Consider the following 27,290-nt stretch of genomic DNA (forward strand, 5'->3'; position numbering starts at 1 on the left):
TGGACTCTTTTGTTAGCAAGAATAGCAAGGAGAGATAAGAAAGCCTTTTTCAGTGATCAGTACAAAGAAATAGAGGAAAACAATAGAATGGGAAGGACTAGAGATTTCTTCAAGAAAATTAGAGATACCAAGGGAACATTTCATGCAAAGATGGGCTCAATAAAGGACAGAAATGGTATGGACCTAACACAAGCAGGAGATACTAAGAAGAGATGACAAGAATACACAGAAGAACTGTACAAAAAAGATCTTCATGACCAAGATAACCATGATGGTGTGATCACTCACCTAGAGCCAGACATCCTGGAATGTGAAGTCAAGTTGGCCTTAGGAAGCATCATTATGGACAAAGCTAGTGGAGGTGATGGAATTCCAGTTGAGCTATTTCAAATCCTAAAAGATGATGTTGTGAAAGTACTGCACTCAGTATATCAGCAAATTTGGAAAACTCAGCAGTGGGCACAGGACTGGAAAAGGTCAGTTTTCATTCCAATCCCAAAGAAAGGCAATGGCAAAGAATGTTTAAACTCCTGCACAATTGCACTCATCTCACATGCTAGTAAAGTATTGCTCAAAATTCTCCAAGCCAGACTTCAGCAATATGGGAACAGTGAGCTTCCAGATGTTCAAGCTGGTTTTAGAAAAGGCAGAGGAACCACAGATCAAATTGCCAACATCTGCTGGATCATCGAAAAAGCAAAAGAGTTCCAGAAAAACATCTATTTCTGTTTAATTAACTATGCCAAAGCCTTTGACTTGTGGATTCTTCAAGAGATGGGAATACCAGACCACCCGACCTGACTCTTGAGAAATCTGTATGCAGGTCAGGAACCAACAGGCAGAACTGGTCATGGAACAACAGACTGGTTCCAAATATGAAAAGGAATACATCAAGGCTGTATATTGTCACCCTGCTTATTTAACTTATATGCAGAGTACATCATGAGAAATGCTGGGCTGGAGGAAGAACAAGCTGGAATCAAGATTGCTGGGAGAAATATCAAGTACCTTAGATATGCAGATGATACTACCCTTATGGTAGGAAAAAGAGCCATAAAGAGCCTCTTGATGAATGTCACTTATTGAAAAAATTGAAAAAATGGTACCAAAAGAACTCTTGCTTTTCGATGATGCAGCAGATGTTGGCAATTTGATCTCTGGTTCCTCTGCCTTTTCTAAAACCAGCTTTAACATCTGGAAGTTCACGGTTCACGTATTGCTGAAGCCTGGCTTGGAAAATTTTGAGCAATACTTTACTAGCGTGTGAAAAAGTGAAAGAGGAGAGTGAAAAAGTTGGCTTAAAGCTCAACATTCAGAAAACTAAGATCATGGCATCCGGTCCCTTCACTTCATGGCAAATAGATGGGGAAACAATGGAAACAGTGACAGACTTATTTTTGGGGGCTCCGAAATCACTGCCGATGGTGACTGTAGCCATGAAATTAAGACGCTTACTCCTTGGAAGTAAAGTTATGACCAACCTAGACAGCATATTAAAAAGCAGATACATTACTTTGCATAATTACTTTGTAAAATCATTATGTCAAAGATATTTGCATATATAAAAATAAATATTTTGCTGCTTTATAAAATATTTTTAATAATTTAGGTATATAGATCATTATTTTATTTGCTTACTGCTGCTGCTGCTGCTAAGTTGCTTCAGTCGTGTCCGACTCTGTGCAACCCCATAGACGGCAGCCCACCAAGCTCCCCCGTCCCTGGGATTCTCCAGGCAAGAACACTGGAGTGAGTTGCCATTTCCTTCTCCAATGCATGAAAGTGAAAAGTGAAAAGTGAAAGTGAAGTTGCTCAGTCGTGTCCGACTCTAGCAGCCCCATGGACTGCAGCCTACCAGGCTCCTCCATCCATGGGATTTTCCAGGCAAAAGTACTGGAGTGGGGTGCCATTGCCTTCTCCATTTATTTGCTTAGGACATATGAAAATAATGTATGCTCTCAACTTGTGATAATAATATCTGCATTTCAATATTACCTTGATTGCTGCTGCTGCTAAGTCGCTTCAGTTGTGTCTGACTCTGTGTGACCCCATGGACGGTAGCCCACCAGGCTTCCCCATCCCTGGGATTCTCCAGGCAAGAACATGGGAGTGGGTTGCCATTTCCTTCTCCAATGCATGAAAGTGAAAAGTGAAAGTGAAAGTGAAGTCGTGTCTGACTCTTAGTGACCCCATGGACTGCAGCCCACCAGGCTCCTCTGCCCATGGGATTTTCCAGGCAAGAGTACTGGAGTGGGGTGCCATTAAGTAAATATTAAGAGCTAATGTTACTCATTAAAATAATATTATATCTGAATGAATAATATTGTATCTGTGTGAATAATATTATACCATAGTTCACCCAGATATTTTGTTGATGTTCAGCTGCTAAGCCATGTCTGACTGTCTGACTTCATGGACTGTAGCATGCCACGCTCCTCTGTCCTCCACTATCTCCTGGAGCTTGCTCAAATTCATGTCCATTGAATCAGTGATGCCATCTAACCATCTCATCCTCTGTCACCTTGTTCTTTTGCCTTCAATCTTTCCAAGCTTCAGGGTCTTTTCCAATCAGGCAGCTCGTCGCATCAAGTGGCCAAAGTATTGGAGCTTCAACTTCAGCATCAGTCCTTCCAACAAATATTCAGGGTTTATTTCCTTTAGGATTGACTGGTTCAATCTCCTTGCAGTCCAAGGGACTCTTAAGAGTCTTCTCCAGCACCACAATTTCAAAAGCATAAATTCTTCAGAACTCAGCCTTCTTTATGGCTTAACCTTCACATTCATACATGATTACTGGAAAAACCATAGCTTTGACTATATGAACCTTTATCAGCAAAGTGATGTCTCTGTTTTTTTAATATCCTGGCTAGGTTTGTCATAGTTTTCCTTCCAAGGAGCAAGTGCATTTTAATTTCAAGGCTGCAGTCACTGTCTGCAGTGATTTTGGGCCCCAAGAAAATAAAATCAGTCACTGATTCTACCTTAGTCCCTTCCATTGCCATGAAGTGATGGGACCAGAAGCCATCATCTTAGTTTTTTGCAAGCTGAGTTTCAAGACAGCCTTTTCTCTCTTTTTCACCTTCATCAAGAGATATAATAATTATTACTTAAATCAGGAAAAAAAAAAACTTTGTTTAATTCTACAAAGCAATTAAACTGGTATTTGTCTGAGCAAGATAACAGCCTTATTGAGTAAGTGGCAAAATGGAATATTAATGTTTGGTTACATAGAACAGTTATGATAAAAGGTCTATTCTTTTCCAAGATCCAGATTTTATTCTGAGGTATATCACCCATAAAGTTACTGTAAAACAGAAACCCATCATATAGTATTTGAGAAACAATTCTTTATATGGAAAATGTGTCAATAATATTCTACTATTTTTCATTTCCCCATTTTCATCTTAGTATAAAATGATATATTTTATAATAATAATGGCTGATACATATTAACAGGTACTGTATGCCATAATCATTTTTAATAATGATTTTCAATTGAGGAAATTGAGACTAAGCAGTTTGGTGTAGCCAAAACTCTACACCAGTATGGCTCCAGGACTTAATTAACCAAATATATCTTCCAAAACATGTGGCATAGTTTAAAAACATAATCTCACAGCCTAGAAACATTCAATTTCTGATTGGAAGTATGGCTATGGAGCCAGTCTGGGACCTATAACAAATTTGATCATTCTTATTTTTTTATGTGTATAAATAATATTCTGTATTTCTTTTCTTTTAAATTTAAATTTATTTATTTTAATTAGAGGCTAATTACTTCACATTATTGTATTGGTTTTGCCATACATCAACATGAATCTGCCACGGGTGTACACGTGTTCCCCATCCTGAACTCCCCTCCCATCTCCCTCCCCATACCATCCCTCTGGGTCATCCCAGTGCACCGCCCCAAGCTTCCTGTATCCTGCACTGAACCCGTACTATTTAAACACTTTAATCAATTTATTTTTGGTGTAGAGCAGGATATTTTAATAAAATTTTATTTATGGGTCTTTCTCTTTTAAATTATTACTTATACTTATGCACTGAAAATCAAATGCTTTCTAATGCTAATTTTAATATATTAATTTAAAATATTGGTTATTATAAAATACTTTTTCTATATAAGGTAGGCTGAGGTCTTAATTTTCTTTTTCTATCAACTCACCAATATTTCTCTTAAAAAAAGAGAGGAAGTAAAACTTTTTGCCATACTTTTATTTTGTTTCTTTAAATATACATGAATACTAAATAAGAATCTAGGAATCTAATCAGGCCAAATGATAAATGGGAGAGAAACAATTGTTTTATTTAAAATTTTATACACTTGTTTGTCACTGTTCTGACAGTCCCCCGTGTCAGGTCAGACCAGGTTACTTCTTCCATTTTTGTTTGTCTCACACATGAAAGTGAAAGTGAAAGTTGCTCAGTGGTGTCTGACTCTTTGGGACCCCATGGACTGTACAGTCCATGGAATTCTCCAGGCCAGAATACTGGAGTGGGTAGCTTTTCCCTTCTCCAGGGGATCTTCCCAACCCAGGATCAAACCCAGGTCTCCTGCATTGCAGGTGGATCCTTTACCAGCTGAGCCACAAGGAAGCCCACACATCGTCTTGCACATGGGTTGTACTCAATTCCATAGTGACAAGATTTTTTCTCTCTTTCCCTAAACTAATACTAATAATTGAATATAGGCAAAAGGGGAATTACTTCCAGAACTCATGGCTTCCCCAAATGCTTTAGTTTAACTTGACACTCAGTTCCAACCAATTAAAATAATGATACTAATGATAATTTGATACTGTTACTTTGGGCAAATAAGTCAGATAATTCATGACAGGATGCAAATCCAGGCAGGATCAAGAAATTACTGGTCTTCTGGTAAAATATTAGTCAATAGGGCCCCAAATAATATCAAAGTTTCTAATACATAATCATTTATTTTAGTTTATGAGATTTATTATTGTGATCATGCACCACCTTGTGTGTGTGCTCAGTCATGTCCGACTCTTTGCGACTCCATGGACTGTAACCTGCCAGGCTTCTCTGTCCACGGTGTTTTCCAGGCAAGAATACTGGAGTGGATTGCCATTTCCTACTCTTGGGGCATCTTCTTGACCCAGGAGTAGAACTTGTGTCTCTTGCATCTCCTGCATTGGCAGGCAGGTTCTTTACTACTGTGCCACCTGGGAAGCCCTTGATCATGTAGTACATTTTAGACATATTAGATGTATTTCAAGTTCTTTGTTTTCTTCCACTGATTTGCTTGTCTCTTCATGCTACTATCACATGCTAATTGCACAATAGCATTTAAGATAGGGATACATCTTTTTCAAAAATTTCTCTGCTAATATTACTCATTATTTCAGTGAACTTCATTCTGTTGCATTAAAAATAATTCTTATTTGCATTTTAGCAGAATTGCATTTAGTAAATCATTGATTTGTTTACAATCCTCATTTGTAAGAATCGGATAAGAGGATTGCTTTTAATATCTGATAGCTTAGCTGTAAGGCTATGCACCGTGGAGCATAGATTTTGAAAACTTTTTGAATGATTTTAAGATTCAATGAACACTATTGTTTTCCCTACTTAGATGTTAAGGATTATATAAAATATTATAAATTAAGCTTTGGGCACAAGAAAGTTTTTCAATTAATACTAGCTTCAACTATTATTATTATTACCATTATAAGTATCAAAATATCTTTTCCCCTAAAAGTAGTACCTAATTACTGTACAGTCAATGGTATCACCCAAGAAAGGATGTGCAGAACTGATCAGGATTCTTGGAGGGTTCTGTCTCCAGATGCAACACTTGACACAGATGCAGTTTGCTGCCATCTGGTGGTTGTTAGTTGTCAACTCCGGGTAAATCTAAGGCAGAGATTCTGGGTACTGTGATTCAATGGAATTTCCAGAATAATTGTTAATAAATCCAAGTATTTCTTAGTTACTTGGCTTCCACCCGCATCATATGGTTCTGAAGAGGGGAGATTGGCTGAAAATGTGCAAAGGCCCCAACACCACCCTGTCTCCTGAGATAAAGTTCGTTTCTGGCATTGTAAGTCCTATTTTTCTTGCCCTTCTTATGTTCTTTACCTCATCAAAAGTAAGGCCTGTAAGATATCATTCTCTATTTCAAAAAAGGGGTGAATATAAAATGTAAAATACTAACCAACTATATTATATCTGGATTTGTCTTATCTGGAGATATCTTTTTATGCTTTTACTGGATTTAATTTCGAATTGTTGTGAATATATGGATCATTAAGACAAAGCATCATTTGGTTTCTTCATACTAATATGGTACAGTATAGCCTCAAGCTGTCTTAATAGCATTAAAAGATGGGGATTTTTGCCTCCTTTTTGTTCTGAAGAGGAGATTTTAAAACACTGAAATTGTTCCTACTTTCAAGATTTGCAAGAACTGATAGGAGTTGCCATCTGACAAGGAGTTTTTATTATGAAAAGAATTTTGACCAATCATTTTCAGTTCATTTCAGTTCAGTCGCTCACTTCTTTAACACTTCCGACTCTTTGTGACCCCATGAACTGCAGCACTCCAGGCCTCCCTGTCCATCACCAACTCCCAGAGTTTACTCAAATTCATGTCCATTGAGTCGGTGATGCCATCCAACCATCTCATCCTCTGTCGTCCCCTTCTCCTCCTGCTTTCAATCTTTCCCAGCATCAGGGTCTTTTCAAATGAGTTAATTCTTTGCATCAGGTGGCCAAAGTATTGGAGTTTCAGCTTCAGCATCAGTTCTTCCAATGAATATTCAGGACTGATCTCCTTTAGGATGGACTGGTTGGATCTTTTTGCAGTCCAAGGGACTCTCAAGAGTCTTCTCCAACACCACAGTTCAAAAGTATCGATTCTTTGGGTCTCAGCCTTCTTTGGAGAAGGCAATGAAACCCCACTCCAGTACTGTTGCCCGGAAAATCCCACGGATGGAGGAGCCTGGTAGGCTGCAGTCCATGGGGTCGCTAAGAGTCAGACACGATTGAGCGACTTCACTTTCACTTTCCACTTTCATGCATTGGAGAAGGAAATGGCAACCCACTGCAGTGTTCTTGCCTGGAGAATCCCAGGGACGGGGGAGCCTGGTAGGCTGCAGTCCATGGGGTTGCACAGAGTTGGACATGACTGAAGCGACTTAACAGCAGCAGCAGTAGTAGCAGTAGCTTTCTTTATAGTCCAAATCTCACATCCATACACGACTACTGGAAAAACCATAAACTAGACTAGACAGACCTTTGTTGGCAAAGTAATGTCTTTGCTTTTTAATATGATGTCTAGGGTTGGTCATAACTTTTATTCTAAGGAGCAAATGTGTTTTAATTTCATGGCTGCAGTCACCATCTGCAATGATTTAGTTACCAAAAGGGGTGATGATCAAAATATCTCAGCTTGTTCTGTGATTATTATATAAATTATGTATATACATATAAATCAACTTAAAAGTTGCTGTTTTACATTGATGGCATTCTAAATAAAATTTCTACTCACCCCATATGTTATATATTTGATACCATTTGGTATATATTTTATACCATTTTATTTTGTGTATACCTCAACTACAGAGAAGGCAATGGCACCCCACTCTAGTTCTCTTGCCTGGAAAATCCCATGGATGGCGAAGCCTGGTAGGCTGCAGTCCATGGGGTCGCTAAGAGTCAGATGCGACTGAGCGACTTCACTTTCACTTTTCACTTTCATGCATTGGAGAAGGAAATGGCAACTGACTCCAGTGTTCTTGCCTGGAGAATCCCAGGGATGGGGGAGCCTGGTGGGCTGCCGTCTCTGGAGTCGCACAGAGTTGGACATGACTGAAGTGACTTAGCAGCAGCAGCAGCATAGCTCAACTAATTATTACAGTAATTGTTCATTTTACTAATTTTGTCTTTTAATCTTCATAAGAGCTTTTAAGTGGTTTAACTGTTACTTTTACTATATATTTGCTTTTACCAGAGAGATTTTTACTTTCAAACATCTCCTTTACAACATAGCAATTTTTCTTTTTGACTTAAAAGTTTCCCTTTTTTATTCTTTTTCATATCTTTTTCCATTATGGTTTATTACAGGATATTGAATATAGATTCGTGTGCTCTAAAGTAGGACCTTGTTGGTTATCTATTCTATACTTAATAGTTTCCATCTGCTAATCCCAAACTCCCCATTTATGCCTCCCTCCACTATGGCAACCTACACGTCTGTTCTCTTATGTCTGTGATTCTGTTTCTGTTACATAGATAAGTTCATTTGTGTCATATTTTAGATTCCACACATAAGTGATATAATATGGCATTTGTCTTTCTCTTTCTGAAACTTACTTTATTTAGTATGATAATCTCTAGGTTCAATGCCATGTTGCTGCAAATGGCATTATTTCAATTTTTATGCTCCGTAATATTCCATTGTATATATGTACCACAATCAATATCTTTATCCACTCATCTGTTGATGTTCATTTAGGTTGTTTCCATGTCTTGTTATTGTAAATAGTGCTGCTATGACATAGGGGTGCATGTATCTTTTTGAATAAGAGATTTATGTGGCTATATGCTCAAGAGTGGTATTGCTGGGTTATATGGTAGCTCTGGTTTTAGTTTTTTGAGTAATCTCCATACTGTTTTCCACAGAGGATGCACAAATTTACATTTCCAACAACAGTGTAGGAGGGTTCTCTTTTCTCTACACCTTTTCCAGCATTTATTTGTAGACTTCTTAATGATGGTCATTCTCACTGCTGTGAAGTGGCCCCTTATTGCAGTTTTGATTTGCATTTCTCTAATAATTAGCAGTGATGAACATCTTTTCATATGCCTATTGGCCATCTGTGTTTTCTTTGGAGAAATTTCTGTTTAAGCCATCAGCACATTCTTTTGAGTTGTTTTTGTTATTATTGTTACTAAGTTGTATAAGCTGTTTGTACATTTAGAAATTAAGCTCAAAGAGTCATTTTAATACTTCTTATAGGTCCAGATTAGTGGTGATGAATCCCTTTAACTTCTGCTGGTCTGGAAAACTCTTAATTTCTCCTTCAATTCTTAAGAACAATCTTTCCAAAAGACTGTTCTATATATCTGTGTCTCTTTTGCTATCTCGCATACAGGGTTGTCGGGAGAGGGAGGGGGGGATGATTTGGGAGAATGGCATTCAGTTCAGTTCAGTTAAATCACTCAGTCGTGTCCAACTCTTTGTGACCCCATGAATCGCAGCACGCCAGGCCTCCATGCCCATCACCAACTCCTGGAGTTCACTCAGACTCACGTCCATCGAGTCAGTGATGCCATCCAGCCATCTCATCCTCTGTCATCCCCTTCTCCTCCTGCCCCCAACTCCTCCCAGCATCAGAGTCTTTTCCAATGAGTCAACTCTTCGCATGAGGTGGCCAAAGTACTGGAGTTTCAGCTTTAGCATCATTCCTTCCAAAGAAATCCCAGGGCTGATCTCCTTCAGAATGGACTGGTATAATATCATATAAAAAACGAATTGCCAGTCCAGGTTCGATGCAGGATACAGGAAGCTTGGGGCTGGTGCACTGGGATGACCCAGAGGGATGGGATGGGGAGGGAGGTGGGAGGGGGGTTCAGGATGGGGAACACGTGTACACCCGTGGTAGATGCATGTTGATGTATGGCAAAACCAATACAATATTGTAAAGTAAAAAAAAAAACAATAATAATAAAAAAAGAACAATTTTCCAGGTTAGAATATTCTTGTTTGGAAATTTTTTTTTTTCTTTTAGCACTATGAATGTATCATGTTATTCCCCTCTGTTCTGCAAAGTTTCTGCTGAAAAAAGTCAATTGATAATCTCATGGATACCCCTGTATGTGTAAAGTTGCTTTTTTCTTGCTCCTTTTACGATTCTCTCTTTGTGGACTTCCCTGGTGGTCCAGCAGTCAAGAATCTGCCTTGCAGTGCAGGGGATGTGGGTTCAATGTCTGATCTGGGAACTAAGATCCCGCGTGCTACAGGCCAACTAAGCCCAGACGCTGCAACTAGTGAGCCCGCTCTCTCTGAAGTCTGTGCACCAGTACTAGAGAGCCTTTGCACCGTGTAAGGAAGATCCTACATGCCACAGCCAATAAATAAACTTTTTTTTTTTAAGAAGATTCTTTATTTTCAGTTTTTGACATTTAAACTATAATGTGTTTGACGTGGTTCTCTTTTCATTTAACTAACTTGAAACTCTGTGCTTCCTGCACCTGGATGTTTGTTTCCTTCTTCAGATTATGCACATTTTCAGCCATTACTTCTTCATATAGTTTTATTAACCTTTCTCTCATTCTTTTCCTTCTGGAAACATGGGTTTTACTCTGCTTGATGTTCTTACATGTTCTTCACTTTTTAGTATACGTTTTTTATGAATTTTGCTTGTTTTTTTGCTGCTCTTTTGGATGATATTTTTCTGCCCTTGATTCCAGGTGATGAGATAAAATTTATGTTTGAAGGCAGGACAAGAAAAATTAGACATAAAATTCTGTGTTTCTATCTGGCCTCCTCCCTCCCTCACTAATATACAGTGTGCATCTGCAATACACATTAACCTATAGACTTTAGCCCACCAGGCTCCTCTGTCCATTGGATTCTCCAGGCTAGAATACTAGAGTGGCTTGCCATGCTATCCTCCAGGGGATCTTCCTGACCTAGGGATTGAACCCATGTCTCTTATGTCTCCTGCACTGGCAGGCAGGTTCTTTACCACTAGTTCTACATGAGAAGCCCCTACATATTAACCAGCGGTCTGCAAAGATGGGAATGCCTGCTTGCCCAAAATGGTCATCTTCTTTTCTTCTGATGCTAGCACTGTAACTGTCTCTCAGATTATAAACCTCAAATAAAATTCTCTTTTTTCTTCTTAACTTGATTATTAATTGAAGTTTAATCCACAGGTCACTGATCCAATCTTTTGCACTTCTAGTGTGCCGCTGAATCCCTCCAGTGTGTTTTTCAGCCAAGGAACAGTAAGTTGCCTACATACTAACAAAGCTCTGTTCCTAGAGTGCATTCAGTTCAGTTCAGTTCAGTCACTCAGTCGTGTCTGACTCTTTGCGACCCCATGAATTGCAGCACGCCAGGCCTCCCTGTCGATCACCAACTCCCGGAGTCTACCCAAACTCATGTCCCTCGAGTTGGTGATGGCATCCAGCTATCTCATCCTCTGTCATCCCCTTCTCCTCCTGTCCCCAATCCCTCCCAGCATCAGGGTCTTTTCATTAGTGAGTTCAATTTGTTTGTAAGTCCAACAAAGTTAGCCTAGGTACTCACCTAACACAGTCAGTTACATAGAACTGTGTACTCTAATAGGTTTATAATACTTTTCAGCAAATAACATATAAAACACATACATAAAAAATAAGGAAAACATTTTAAATCTTATAGGACAGTATCTTAAAAGTATGAAAAGCACAGTAGTATAGAGCAACAGCTGGCCCACAGGGGCTGGCACCAAGTGAACAGGCATGAAGGAGCTTGAGGAGCAGGTTTCTGGGCAAGGTCAGTAGCCAATGGTCTTCTGAGTATTGAACGTCTGTCTTTGGGGAGACTAGAGCAGCAGTAATACTCCTGGCCTGGCATGCTAAGGGTAGAGTGTTTACCCTATGAATGAGAGCTGGGTAGAGCTCATCAGACATATTAGCTACTCCAGCCTTGAATAGAGCTTCTTCAGCGTGGAGTTGGAGGGCATAAGTAATGGTCGCAGCAACTACAATCAAGGGGACATGGTAACCTTTGACTGGGATACAGGGGCAGAGGGATCTCTATGTTCCTGCCTGTACTTGCCTGACTGCATTTTCACCTCTGTTGGAATGAGAGAGCACAGGGAGGGAGTGGATCCTGGCTCAAATGTCATGGATTCTCTCTTCCTGGGATTTAGTAGATTTTGTTGGGTAATATTTTTTGTTTGTTTCTTCTTTCTTCATTTCCATATGTTTCCTTGGTTGTCTTTTCAAAAGTCAAACATGTATTTATTATACGATCTAAGCATCTCAATCCTCAACATTTACCAAAGATAAAGGAAAACAATCTAGGCAAATACATATGAACACATACCAGCTTTATTCATAATATCTAAAAACTGCACACATATCAACTGCTCATTTAAGAGTTCATAAACAAAATTTGCACATTGGAAAATGGAACACTACTCAGCAATAAAGAGAATGAGTTACTTATATATGACAAAATGAATACATCTCAAAATAATTTTACTCAGTGAAAGAAGCCTGAGAGAAAAGAGCACATACTATATGATTCCATTATACATAGTTCAGATATTGGTTATCTGCAGATGGGTCTAGAGGGAAGCATGGACTGAAAGGAGGCATAATCAACCTTTTGGAAATGAAGGTAGTATTCAGTATCTTAATGTGGTGGTGTTTTTATTGATGTCAAAACTCACAGAATATTGCACTTTGAATGTTTATTTCACACCAATTATTCCTTGTTTGTTGGAAGGACTGATGTTGAAGCTGAAACTCCAATACTTTGGCCACCTGATGCAAAGAGCTGACTCATTTGAAAAGACTCTGATTCTGGGAAAGATTGAGGGCAGGAGGAGAAGGGGATGACAGAGGATGAGATGGTTGGATGGCATCACCGACTCGATGGACATGGGTTTGGGTGAACTCTGGGAGTTGGTGATGGACAGGGAGGCCTGGCATGGGGTTGCAAAGAGTTGGACACGACTGAGCGACTGAAATGAACTGAATTATTCCTCAATAAAGCATTTGGAAAAAAAAATGAGTAGATCTTTTTTTAGATTCAAAGTTTTTCATTTTAGAACAAAGACTCGGAAATATTTTTTTGAGGTTTCATTTTCACCTGAAAAATAGAAAGCTACACAAGGAAATGGAAAATTTACTCTTTACCTATTTATAATATTATATTCATTTATTATTTGAATAATAAATAATACTTATTATCAACTAATTTATTTAGACATTTCTTATATAAAATCTGAATATTAAAAGTAGGGTAAAACTTCTAAACATAATTATTGTTAGTTTAGTGGCATCTGGTGAGGATTCAATACCATTAACACTATCATTTAAATAAAGAAAATCTTACTAGTTATGACACTATAATCAGCTATAATTATAAATGTAACATCAAAAGATGAGTAAAGAAGTAATAATGTTTTAGAAGAGTGTGCTCTTTAAGAAGTTACTTAAGCATATTTTACTGAAATACAGACTCTTTGGGCATAAAGTACAGAATCTTTCATGCAACACTGAGTCCTAAATGGAACAAGACTTCAAAGAAAGAGGCTCCTAATTCTTTTTAATTCCAGCTCATGTAAATCCCAGGCACAGGGTCTTTGCCCATTAGACATTAGTAATCTTTGATTAAACTGAGAAGCAGAGTTACTGCAAAGTCAAGACAGTTGACTATGGAGCACATAGGTAAAACCAGGATTTGAATGCTCAGTCTGACCTGATCTTATTTTCTTAACTCTTAATGATTAACAATATTACTCCTATTTCCTCCTCATATTATGAGGTAGCATTTCCCCAATGAAAGATGCTCAAACACGGGAAGGGAGGAGGGAGGAGGGTTCAGGATGGGGAACACGTATATACCTGTGGCTGATTCATGTTGATATATGGCAAAACCAATACAATATTGTAAAGTTAAAAAATAAAATAAAAAAATTGTAACAAAGTAAAAGAAAAAGTCATTATTCACTTCTACCCAGTTCTCATTTTATCAACCATCAATTAATATTCAGCTCAGTTTTTCATGGCTTTAAAGATATTACCTTTCTTCACTGTCTCCTGTAAGACTGCCATTGTTCTAGCTACCAAAACCTCTTTCTTGGACAATCACACACTTTCATTGATTATCTTCTTCCATGAATATTTATAGAAGTTACCAGTGTGAGTTTTTATAAAATGCCAATTTGAAAACAATATATCCTTTAAAAAATATCCCTAGTACTTCCCCATTTCCTATAGAATAAAGGGCAACTTCTTTGTTTTATGTGTGCACAATTTCCATGAATTTCTTTTTAAGTCTTACCTCTCACTCCCTTTCTTGTGCATTAGAAATCAGGTGTCACCACTGCTGGGCATACACACTGAGGAAACCAGAATTGAAAGAGACACGTGTACCCCAATGTTCATCGCAGCACTGTTTATAATAGCCAGGACATGGAAGCAACCTAGATGTCCATCAGCAGATGAATGGATAAGGAAGCTGTGGTACATATACACAATGGAGTATTACTCAGCCATTAAAAAGAATACATTTGAATCAGTTCTAATGAGGTGGATGAAACTGGAACCTATTATACAGAGTGAAGTAAGCCAGAAAGAAAAACACCAATACAGTATACTAATGCATATATATAGAATTTAGAAAGATGGTAGCAATAACCCTGTATATGAGACAGCAAAAGAGACACTGATGTGTAGAACAGTCTTTTGGACTCTGTGGGAAAGGGAAAGGGTGGGATGATTTGGAAGAATGGCATTGAAATACGTATAATATCATATATGAAATGAGTCGCCAGTCCAGGTTCGATGCACGATACTGGATGCTTGGGGCTGGTGCACTGGGACGACCCAGAGGGATGATATGGGGAAGGAGGAGGGTTCAGGATGCAGAACACATGTATACCTGTGGCAGATTCATTTCAATATATGGCAAAACCAATACAGTATTGTAAAGTTAAAAAATAAAATTAAATTTAAAAAAAATCAGGTGTCAAACTTTAGGAAGCTTAACATATAGTTATTTAATTTCCTTTGCAGAGAAACTTCTCTGCTTCATCTTGCTCACATCCACTTATGTTTCAACATGTACTTTTGAAGTTTTCCCTGATCATTTACACCACTCATCTGTAGAAGCTGCTCTCTTTTGATATTTTCTACATATTCCTTTATTCACTGGGTTGACCATATGACATGTTAACTCTCTATTCAGCTATTTCCCCCTCAGTTTGTGAGCTCAAGTACAGAAATTATTTATACTAGGAATTTTTATAGGGCAAAGAGTACATCAAAATTCAATAAATATTAATTTGATGAATGAATACTAAGGTATATCTAATAAAACAAATTATTTTTATTCCTGTTTATTTTTATTACAGTGTTCTTTTGAAAAGGGACAATATTCAAAAGTAATTTATCAGTTTAGCAGATCTTCAAATGAGGGGGGGAAATAATAATGATTCAAGTCAGAGAAACCATGAAATAAATGTGTCACTCACATAGCCTCTGAACAATTAAGACTTACATTCAAGTCACCCTTTAGAGTCTGTGCACTTCAGAGCATCTGATTCTCTCACTAAACATTCACGAAGATTTCTCCAGTAAATCTCATATTTTGTTCTCTCTTGCTTATTACATCAGATCAATCTTATTAAATCAGATTACCTCTATTAATTACATGCATATCCACATAACACATGTTACTGACTCAAGATTAACAATACATATAAAAGAAGCAATCTCAGAGAGACAAGCAAATTTGGAATATATTTTCCCTAAAATGAAATTCAGTTCAGCTCAGTCTTCAGTCGTGTCCGACTCTTTGCAACCGTATGAATCGCACCACGCCAGGCCTCCCTGTCCATCACCAACTCCTGGAGTTCTCTCAGACTCAGGTCCATCGAGTCAGTGATGCTATCCAGCCATCTCATCCTCTGTCGTCCTCTTCTCCTCCTGCCCCCAATCCCTCCCAGCATCAGAGTCTTTTCCAGTGAGTCAGCTCTTCGCATGAGGTGGCCAAAGTACTGGAGTTTCAGCTTTCGCATCATTCCTTCCAAAGAAATCCCAGGGCTGATCTCCTTCAGAATGGACTGGTTGGATCTCCTTGCAGTCCAAGGGACTCTCAAGAGTCTTCTCCAACACCACAGTGCAAAAGCATCAATTCTTCGGCACTCAGCCTTCTTCACAGTCCAACTCTTACATCCATACATGACCATAGGAAAAACCATAGCCTTGACTAGACGGACCTTTGTTGGCAAAGTAATGTCTCTGCTTTTGAATATGCTATCTAGGTTGGTCATAACTTTCCTTCCAAGGAGTAAGCGTCTTTTAATTTCATGGCTGCACTCACCATCTGCAGTGATTTTGGAGCCCCAAAAAATAAAGTCTGACACTGTTTCCACTGTGTTCCCATCTATTTCCCATGAAGTGATGGGATTGGATGCCATGATCTTCGTTTTCTGAATGTTGAGCTTTAAGCCAACTTTTCCACTCTCCACTTTCACTTTCATAAGAGGCTTTTGAGTTCCTCTTCACTTTCTGCCATAAGGGTGGTGTCATCTGTGTATCTGAGGTTATTGATATTTCTCCCAGCAATCTTTATTCCAGCTTGTGTTTCTTCTAGTCCAGTGTTTCTCAGGATGTACTCTGCATATAATTTAAATAAGCAGGGTGACAATATACAGCCTTGACGAACTCCTTTTCCTATTTGGAACCAGTCATTTTTCCATGTCTAGTTCTAACTGTTGGTTCCTGACCTGCATACAGATTTCTCAAGAGGCAGGTCAGGTGGTCTGGCATTCCCATCTCTTTCAGAATTTCCCACAGTTTATTGTAATCCCCACAGTCAAAGGCTTTGGCATAATCAATAAAGCAGAAATAGATGTCTTTCTGGAACTCACTTGCTTTTTCCATGATCCAGCGGATGTTGGCAATTTGATCTCTGGTTCCTCTGCCTTTTCTAAAACCAGCTTGAACATCAGGAAGTTCATGGCAATAATTATTTTTACCCATAATTAAGATGAAGTACAGAGGAAGTCATTTCATTCACTCCAAAATCAACAGCCAGACAAGATATATTCCAAATGTACTTTTCGGTTTTAAGTACATGGTATTCAAATAAACTAACTCTCTAAGAGTAAATCTTTCTAAGATCAATGGGTGCATTTTTTGAGTCAGTGCTTTCCCAAATTGTTATAAAGACTGTGTCTTTCAGGTATATCACTGTTAAACAGAAATAAATAAAAATACATTTTCCCCCAGGATCTTCCTCAGAGCTTCTTTGACATCTTTGTTTCTCAGAGAGTAAATCAGAGGATTCAACATGGGAGTGAGTAGGGTGTAACACAAGGAGGCCACTTTACTCAGCTCAGGAGATGTGTCAGGAGTGAGATACATACAAGAGACAGCAACATACAGTACACTCACGACTCCCAGGTGGGAGCTGCAGGTGGAGAAGGCTTTCTGGCGTCCCTTGGTGGAGGGTATCTTTAGAACTGTGGACAAAATGTACAAATAAGAAACAATAATAACTATGATGGTAGGCAAGATAATGATGCCAGATAAACAGAAAGAAGCCAGTTTATGGATGAAGATGTTAGAACAAGACAGCCTTTGAAGTGGATGGTCATCACAGTAAAAATGTTCAATGGTCCAAGAAGCACAAAAGGATAAAATAAATGTCATGCTGGTCTCAGTAACTGAGCTGATACAGCCACAAATATAGGAACCAGCACCAACTGAACACCGAGACATGTTGACATCTGAATGGAGTAGAGACGTGGGTTGCAGATGGCAATGAAGTGGTCATAAGCCATGACTGCCAGGAGAAACCCCTCGGTCACAATGAAGAGGGCAAAGAGAAAGAGCTGGGTCACACAGCCTGCAAATGAGATGGACTTGCTCACAGACCAGAAGTTGATCATAGCCTTGGGTGCAATAACAGATGAATAGACGAGATTGATGAAGGAGAGGTTGCCTAGGAAGAAATACATTCGTGTGTTCAGCCATGGATCTTTCATATTAATGACCATCATGCCAACATTCCCTAGAAGGATCATGGTGTAGATAAGCAGAAATAGCAGGAAGAGGAGAATGTGGAGCTGTGGGAGGACCCTGAAGCCTAAGAGAGTGAAGTCAGTCACTTCTGAGTGATTAGTTGTTCCCATGTCACCCATGGCAGACACCTGCTGAGAGGCACAAGGCAAAATAAATGAAATTGTGGCTTTGATTCTAGTACTATCAAAACTATCTTAAATGTAGATATATATGATTAACAACTTAATGAGATAGTGCATACAAAACAATCTTATTGTCAGGAAGATGAAAGATTAGGGATTAGATGTCATTAGACTTCTGAAACTGTTAGTCTATTAAGCAGTAAAGGAAGCCCTTTGGTTATTTTATTTAAATCATATATTTTCAGGGAAGTAAATAAGAAAGTAGCATGTTTTCCCGTGTAATTTTACTCACATTCTAAATTTCTATTTTTAATATGTTTATAGTTAAAATTTATGTTTATCTAAAATTAGGAATCTAAAATTAACAATCTAAATTAGGACTATTATACACTATCTAAAACAGGAGTGGCACATATAATATCAATGATAGTGTTTGTAGCCATTATGATAGTGCTGTCCTTGTTTTAATCACAATACAATGGTAATAACAGTAATAAATATATTCAAAATATTTTAACCTTCTTACATCTCAGTTTATTTATTTCCACTATAACTGTATACATCTTTGGAAACATAATAGAAATAGATAAGTTATTGGTATGTTAAATTAACAGCAAAAATTGCTAGGACTAGATATAACAAAATTCTCTTAAGCTAGTTCAAATATATGTTCATTTCCTCAGAACAAAGCCATTCCACCAAATACATGCATTTATATTCCTCATTATAATATTTTGTTTCTATTAATAGTTAATTTTTAAAATGTCATAATCATTTAGCCCTTTTTTTGAAGCAGAGAGACAGAAGCTGATGAACATTCCAGTCCTTACAGTGCAATGAATGAGTTTCTACACAGGCTGCATCAATTCAAGGGATCTCACTCTTTAGTCAGGGGAAGTAAACCTAAGGGAAATACAGATAGGGAGTTCCTCTCCATAATTCTAATATGCTTTGTAACTCTTAAATAAGAACAATGGGGTACGCTTGCATATTTAAAGACCATAGCAACCGTGTGTCATCCAGAGTTTATGATCGTGAGCTGGAGTATCAACAGTTGTATTTATGATGGCCTTAGTTATTTTTAAGCCTGTGAAACCTTCTTCAGGATATTTCAGCCTTAAGGTTTTGCTCATCCTCTGTGATGGATTCCACTGGGAGAGAAGTAATAGTAAAGTCAATTATGGACATATAAGTGCAGGTTCCAGGGCTGTCTTCTATGAGAACATCGACAAAGAAAATCTTTCTGGTTATTGTCACAGCAGCCAAGTTGATAGGCAGAAGGAAACAGATCAAAAAGTCTGTACTATATGAAAAATGTTTTAGATAAATAAATATTTAATATTATGTAATAAATTACATGAGCTATGATTGTAAAAGGCAAAAATTCACTCCAAATTTTGGTCTTCCTATATTCTCTGATGTAGATATACTTCATGGTACACAAATTCCATCTGAATCACAAACTCAAAGTAAAATAAGGCTTTGATAATTTTATGATTTTGTATATTTAAATACTAATTAGTTAAAAATATGGAATAAATGATAATATTCAATAAAATTATTTTTAAATCTCTAGTAAAAACATTTATAAGAGATCAGGACTAATATTTTAAAATTCCTTAATAGCTACTGTGTGACTGAAAGACTACATTAGAACCAGAGACATTATATTCTATTTAACAAGCCTAATACAAGTATGCCATTTTTCCTAAATATTTCCATGTTATTCCAATCTTCTTTTTTGAACATAATTGATTTTTAATGTTGTGTTAGTTTCTGCTATACAACAAAGTGAATCAACTGTACGTATATATATGTCCCCTCCCTCTTGTATCATTGAGAGTTTGGTCAGTATAGAAAGAGAAAGCAGTTTAGGAATTTCAAACAGGAAAATGTTAATAATTACGGTGAACGAGGCCTATAAAGTTTGGAAAGGCAGAATGAACTTCTAGCTGAAACTCTTGCAGTGACTCTTAGAAAAACATAGAATTAATTCACAAAGTGAGGCTACCATTGCAGGTATGGTTTAAAAATAATATTGTTGACTGTGATCCAAGGGCCATATACACAGCAGCAAAAATATGTCAGTACTTTCTTATCCATCAAAATAGCTTCCCTAGGAAGTTAGAGGTTCAACAAGGCTTCAGAGAAAAGCCTCCATGTTTCCATAACTTCCTAAACAGTAGAAAAAGTCAAAATGAATGGAACATTGATCCAAATCCCAAGTCTGTATGGATCTATTACAATTGGTATTGTAAAGTTCTGTGTCAAGAAACTTAGTAGCAGGAGACATTTTAACTTTTTAACATCTCCAACTAGAAAGAACCTGGAGAGGAGCTTTGGGATCTAATTCATAAAATATAACAAAATTCACTATACTTTTTCTCATTTCTTAAACTTCCCACAACACCATTAGCAATAACAACATGCTACCGTGTATAAGTATCTAAGAAACACTTAGAGTTGGACACGACTCAGAGTCGGACACGACTGAGTGAGTGATTTATTTAACTGATTTAAGAAACACTTACTGGAAATAACAATAAATGGGATGAATTCTCAATAAATTCAAAGACTGAAATCATTCAGTGTATGTTCTTTGATCCTGGTCAACTTAATATAGAAATGATTAACAAATAGACAAATAGAAAGTGTTGATGTTAGAAATAAACACTGCCTAAAAGACCGTGGGTAAAAAAGAAATCAAACTATCTTTTTATCTAGTTTGAACTAAGTGGTAATAAATTATGATATACCTAAATTTCTGGGATGCAGAAAATGAAGTATTATACTTGGTGTGATATATAAAATCCAGAAGTAACTACTATAAATAAGTAAGAAAGGAACATAAATAGATTATCTACCTTAATTATGAGAAGGAGAAAACAGTCGGGGCAAAAAAAAGTACAATAAAACAAAACAAGGTAAATAATAAAAGCCAAAATTAGTTAAATAGAAATACATACTATAGGATATTTACAAGGCTTAACACTGAGATTTTGAAGGATTAGTATGATACATAAACCCTAGCCAGCTTAACAAATACAGCAACACTGAATCACAAGTGTCAGGAATGAAAAGGAGATAGCACTACAAATCCTTCTAATACTAAAATGGACATAGTAAATACTATTTTTTAACATCAGAAATGATCATTTTAAAATAAAAGTATTTAAAATATAATAAAGTGATAAATGATAAATATGAATTTTAAAATATCTATTAATCTGCAGATATAAACTACTGTATATAAAATAAATAAACAACAGGATCCTATTGTAATGCACTGGGAATCATATTCAATCTGGAAGAATGGAAGGGGAGTAATTGTTGAAAATATTTTTATTTGAAAATCAGTTCAAAGCGATACACCTGACTTTCTGGTGTTTGGGGTTTGTCTGCCCCAGTCTGCCCTCTGGCCTAGAGCAAAGAGCATCCTAGTCCAGACTAGTCAGCCTAACCCAGATTCTGTCAAATAAAACAACCAGGGGAAAGGCCCATTTGCAGCCACGCCCAGTCCCTTTGAGAGACTGCCTGGAATACCGAGGGGTCACCTGCCACACTAGCCACTTAAGGTCTTTATGGCACCTCAAGGAAGGACTACAGGGTCATTATTCCCTACCCCAGGAGCAAGTACAGCCAGACACTGGCTTGGTTGGAAAATGAAGCAAGCTGTCTGTCTAAACAGTAAACTGAGTTTCAAAGAGAACAGTGATGTCCATTTGGCAAACCCCCTTGGGTCCCTATCTTTTTTCATGAGGAGACTGGTAAGGAATATGAATGACTAAGATATTGACAAGTGTTGAAGCTGACTGTGTGCAGATCCTGACCTCCCCTGATCCTGTGTGGATAAAGGGGGTACTGTAGGTGCTGCCCCACTTTACAGAAGAAGAACAGAGAGGGGCTTAGGGAAGTGAAGTAACTTGCCCAAGAGGAGAGAAAGAGTGGAAATCGGAACACAAGATAGCCTGACCTTTCTGGGTAGTGTGATTATCAATCATCTGCTCACTGGTCACAGATGAGGAAGTGACACTTTCAGGGTGGGAGAAGGGCAAACCTGGGTCAGGAATCAAGAATGGGGAGTCACCTAGTGTCTGCTGATTAATATTATTGGCCAAAATGACAATAAGTCAGAAAAGGAAGCCCACCCTTAGCCTGAGCAGTAGAGAATCCCTGGGAGACCCATCCAGGATATTGGAACTAAAACATTTCATTCTCAATTTTCCCCCCAAAAGATGCTCAGAACTTCTCTGAGCCTCTGGATGTTTGGCTGTAAAATGGAAATACTACTGCTTTCCAGAACTTTTGTGAGGATGGGCTAAGAGCAAGCACATATGGCACAAGCCTGGTATTTGACTCCACCTTTGCCAGCACCCAGATCGAGGCTTGTCAGCTTTCTCACCTCCAGCTTGCAAGTCCAAATACAGGAAAGTGGTCTCTAAGGAGGGCCTTTCCTTGTTTCCAGGCCTCCTACTCATAATCATTGGGAGAACATCTCAAGGCCACTAGAACTTTCAGACAAAACTAAATGACAGCGGTCCCACCTGTAACTGAAATTTGTGATAATAATGCTGAATCTTTACTTCATCTCAACCCAAAGCTCTGCCACCACAAAATCTGTGGCAGTCCCACTCTGAGTGTACATGGGACTTGGAGGTGGTGGTGGGGAGCTTGGATTCTGCAGGATACCTGACAGCTCCATTCTACTTCCTGTCCAGTGAAGTGGGAAACCTTAGGTGGAGCCCAGTCCTCAATTCCTACACCATGCACTGCTGCAGCAGAACCCTGAGCCAGAGAGGGTCTGTGTCTCCTTGTCCAAAACATGACAGGACTTCTCTACAAATAGGCTCTGACACTCCAGCACTTCACTGCCCTGCAGAGAATCATGCCCTAAATCACCTGTCACCTGTCAATGCAGCTAAAAGCCAGAAACATTTCCTTTCCCAGCCACAGTACTGCAGTGATCCCCTGTATCATACTGTGCTTGGGGAAGCAGAAGCCCAGAAATCTGACCCTCCTAAGGACCCCCAGCCAGAGAGTTCACTGAGGCTGGGACTGGGACTTCTCACTCCTAGACTGCCCAGCCCTAAGGAGTCAAAAAACTTCATTTTGAGCTACTCCCTCTGGCCTTAAAGAGCCAGCAGTGGGATGAAGGGTGTAAGAGTTACAAAGAGAAGCCCAAATTGTAGCCTTAGATTGCTAATCAGTAATAAAATATCCCTCTAACCCTAGACCTTCCCCGAACTGACAGACTGAGAAGATAAAGCAAAAACTGTGCTGCGCCGCCCACATCCTCGCTCCTCCTGGTCCAGCAGCAGCAGCAGCAGCACTCCATGAGCTCCAGGTTCCCGCCCAGCAGGGCCGCCCCGCGCGCCTCGAGTTCCCGCAGCTTCAGAGACTCTTGGGGCCACCTCGTGCCGCAGGCGCAGGCAATACGGTACCCACAACGCCGCCACAGGACGTGCACTGCCCGCCTTGTGCCGGTCGGTAGCATCCAGGAAGCTGCAAAGCTCGCACAGCTGCAGCTTGTCGTCCTGCAGCCACAGGTTCACGTCCTGGAGGCGGAGATATTCGGCAGGAGCTGCCACAGCCGTCGGGTCACGTCGACCATCAGCATCAGGACGCAGTGCTCCATCCAGCACGAGGTCCGCCTTCTGGGCCTCCTAACCCTGCATCACTGTGCTAGCTCCTCCTCCGTCCAGGAGGCATTGGAGGAGCTGAGCCAGGTGCCTGATCCCCAGCCCTTCTGGTTTTCCGAAGGTCTTGTGAGGAATTACTTCTCTCATTTTCATTTTTTGCTTTACGATGCAATACACTGGTCAGAGAGACATTTAGGTCCCTTGCAGAGGGAATGACTATTACTCTGATTTTTCTCCCCAGGAAAGAGTTTCTCTCAGGACCCTTCGCCGCTATGTTCCTTGGTTTAATCAATTAAAACGTACAGAGAACTAAAGGGAGAGAAGCTGCATTCCCCACCCCCTAATACTTGTTGGTCTTAGCAAGTTTAAATCATGATCTAAACAGTGAGGAAATGGAATCTATGTTGCAGAATTACTTCCTGTTAAACAACTATTTGCTTCTTTTCATACTGTTGATTATTCATGAATTGCTTGATTTTATAGTTGGTAAAGGGTTTACTCTATTCTAAGGAATATGTAAGGAATCGTATCCATTCATGAGATTGTCTCATGTTTGTTTGTTCTCCGAAATAAGCATTTGTTTTTTCTTTTCTTTTAGATGCTTTCAGTTACATTTATGTCTTTTAAAAAAACATGTCTCTGTTGAAACCAGAAATGTGTTTATGTAACAAATGAAGTGGCTTCGAGTTGGGTTTCTGGAGAATTGTCATTTTGATTTTGTGCTACTGTGTTACGGTGGTTTTTCATGGTGCTTGATGAGTTGTTTCTCTGCTAGTGCATTTGAAGTAATGAACATCTTTCTTCCTTAGGTAAAGCTGCCTTTTTTTTTGTAGCTTGATTATAATGATTCAACAGGTTAATAATTAGAGGTGTTCCTCTTGTTGTTTTCAGTAGATGGTACTGTAGCACCAGTTTTCCGCTTCTCTTACCTGAGCTGCCTCTGGTTATATTAGAGGATTGGCACTTTCCATCTTCCACCACTTCTGCCTTCATTGTTACTGCGTCTGCCTCTGGAGTCAGTAGTGCCTTGCCACTGCTGCTGGTGTTGCTGGTGCTGTGGTGGATGTTGCCATCCGGGGCTCTGGTGTGGCTGTCCCCTCAGCTACCTTTGTGGTCTCCTGGGATGGCAACTCCACCACCTCAGGGAGAGGGCAGAAGTATCGGGGAAGCTATGGTCACAGGTTCCTCAGCTACATCTGGAGCTGTTGAGTTCATAGGTGCTGCTGTGGGTGGGCAAGGGGCGAGAGTCACGGACGCCTCTATGGCTAAAGAAATGGGGTTGCAGGTTCTGCCATTTCCTGATTTCTTGTGGCTGCGGTTGCTGCTGCATCCTGGAGGCCTGAGTCATGTGTGCCACCTTTCCTGGGTTCTCTGGGACTGCAAGCTTAGCTTGGGGTCACCAACCCTGCTTAGCCCTAGCTCTGCCTCCTCTGTGTTTCCAGTCCACCCATCTTTAGATGTGCTGATGTGTGGAATTCTCTGGTGTGTCCTGGTGTGTTAGACAGAGCCACACTTGTTGAATTACGAATGTTTTAGAATCCACCTGCAATGCGCGGGACCTGGGTTCAATCCCTGGGTTGGCAAGATCCCCTGGAGAAGGGAAAGGCTACCCACTCCAGTATTCTGGCCTGGAGAATTCCATGTACTTTATAGTCCATGGGGTAGCAAAGAGTCGGATACACTGAGCGACTTTCATGTTCACTTCACTTTACTGATTGTAGATCGAAGGAGAGAGACAAAGAGAATGCCTACATCACTATGATGAGCTATGTGTTTATTTAAAATTCTTATCTGGTGTGTCTTATAAAAACTTTAATTTTAAACTTTTTACTATAGCATTTTATAGCTGTGACTTTGAAAAATTTAAACTTCTCCCACTCCACATATAGAGTAGATACCATATTTTGAAATAGGGGAGATTATCTCATTTACATTAATTGTAAAGGTCTATTATTGTTCTTTACTTTTGCCATTTTAATATCTTTGTTCTGTGTTCCTTTTTTTTTGGTATTTTGCTATTAAATAAATAATTATCAATTTACTTTGAGAAATATAACCTTAAACTGCATGTATCATTTGTGTCTACGTATAGGAATTTACTCTCTTTATATTTATTTACCTCTCTCATTTAAAATCAATTTTTAAATTATTTAATCTATATATTATACATTTAGAACTACAGAAGACTGCATTGTAATTTTTCTTCAATTACCAAACATAATTTAGAAAACTCAAATTTATTATATTTACCCACATTGTGGTATATCATCCACAATATATATTATGCTTTGAATTTCAGTTTTTCTATGAAATCTCTTATAGCTATGATTTTTATAAATCAAGTTCTCTTTCCATTATCACAAATGTAATTCTCTTAAATGAAGGTAGTATATTTCACTTACATTCATTTTTAAAATCAATTTACTTCACTTCACTCTAGTCTTAACTTTTGCTTCACTTCACTTTACTCACTAAAGTCATTTTTCATATTTTCTATGTATGTTCCATTTTTTATGTTGTTTTAGAGGGAAATAATATTTCTACTATTTCCATTTTTCAGAAGTATAAGCCTAAGTTGCATCGTTTGTGTCTATAATTAGCAAGTGTATCACATTTTCCCCTTTCAACCTTTAAGATTCAACAAATTATTCAAACTCATTTTTTACTTTTAGAGGTAGTATTGTTCTCTGAGCCTTGTTAGATTGTACATATCTGTCAGTTATTCTTATATGTAAACAAATGGTATGGAATGTAATGGAATTTTTCCAGAAAATATTTTTGTATCACTTAACAGATAAGAAATAGAAGTCACTATAACTTTATAGATATTTAAATTATATTCTTTATATGTCCATATATAGAAAAGTTTATTACTTTAATTCTTAAAAGTCAGATCACACTTATGAGAATCATATATTTCTCTATGCTGTGTCACATTTTCTATTGTGCTTTAAATGGGTCATATCTGTTTTTTTGTTTCCTGCCATAGCAAGTGAATGTCTCCTTAACAAAGACTATACCAAATTTTCAGTGAGTCTTTCCAAAGGCTTCAGTTCAGTTCAGTCGCTCAGTCATGTCTGACTCTCTGCGACCCCATGAATTGCAGCACTCCAGGCCTCCCTGTCCATCACCAACTCCCGGAATTCACTCAAACTCACGTCCATTGAGTCGGTGATGCCATCTAGCCATCTCATCCTCTGTTGTCCCCTTTTCCTCCTGCCCCCAATCCCTCCCAGCATCAGAGTCTTTTCCAATGAGTCAACTCTTCGCATGAGGTGGCCAAAGTACTGGAGTTTCAGCTTTAGCATCATTCCTTCCAAAGAACCCAGGACTGATCTCCTTTAGAATGGACTGGTTGGATCCCCTTGCAGTCCAAGGGACTCTCAAGAGTCTTCTCTAGCACCACAGTTCAAAAGCATCAATTCTTCAGTGCTCAGATTTCTTCACAGTCCAACTCTCACATTCATACATGACTACTGGAAAAACCATAGCCTTGACTAGACGGACCTTTGTTGGCAAAGTAATGTCTCTGCTTTTGAATATGCTATCTAGGTTGGTCATAACTTTCCTTCCAAGGAGTAAGCGTCTTTTAATTTCATGGCTGCAATCACCATCTGCAGTGATTTTGGAGCCCCCCAAAATAAAGTCTGACACTGTTTCCACTGTTTCCCCATCTATTTCCCATGAAGTGATGGGACCAGATACCATGATCTTAGTTTCCAAAGGCTTAGAGTCTCACTTTGACTAA

At 38.7% G+C, this 27,290-nt stretch overlaps 1 protein-coding gene across 1 annotated transcript; it reads right to left on the reverse strand.

Annotated features, from left to right (window-relative positions):
• Nucleotides 1–16,950: 16,950 nt before the first annotated feature.
• Nucleotides 16,951–17,900, reverse strand: LOC102272547 (olfactory receptor 9K2-like). The gene is given in 2 exon segments (XM_014483579.2): nucleotides 16,951–17,459; nucleotides 17,462–17,900. Coding segments are annotated over 2 exon segments (948 nt in total).
• Nucleotides 17,901–27,290: the final 9,390 nt, after the last annotated feature.

Source organism: Bos mutus, chromosome 5 (assembly GCF_027580195.1).
Source record: "Bos mutus isolate GX-2022 chromosome 5, NWIPB_WYAK_1.1, whole genome shotgun sequence".
Taxonomy (NCBI): domain Eukaryota; kingdom Metazoa; phylum Chordata; class Mammalia; order Artiodactyla; family Bovidae; genus Bos; species Bos mutus.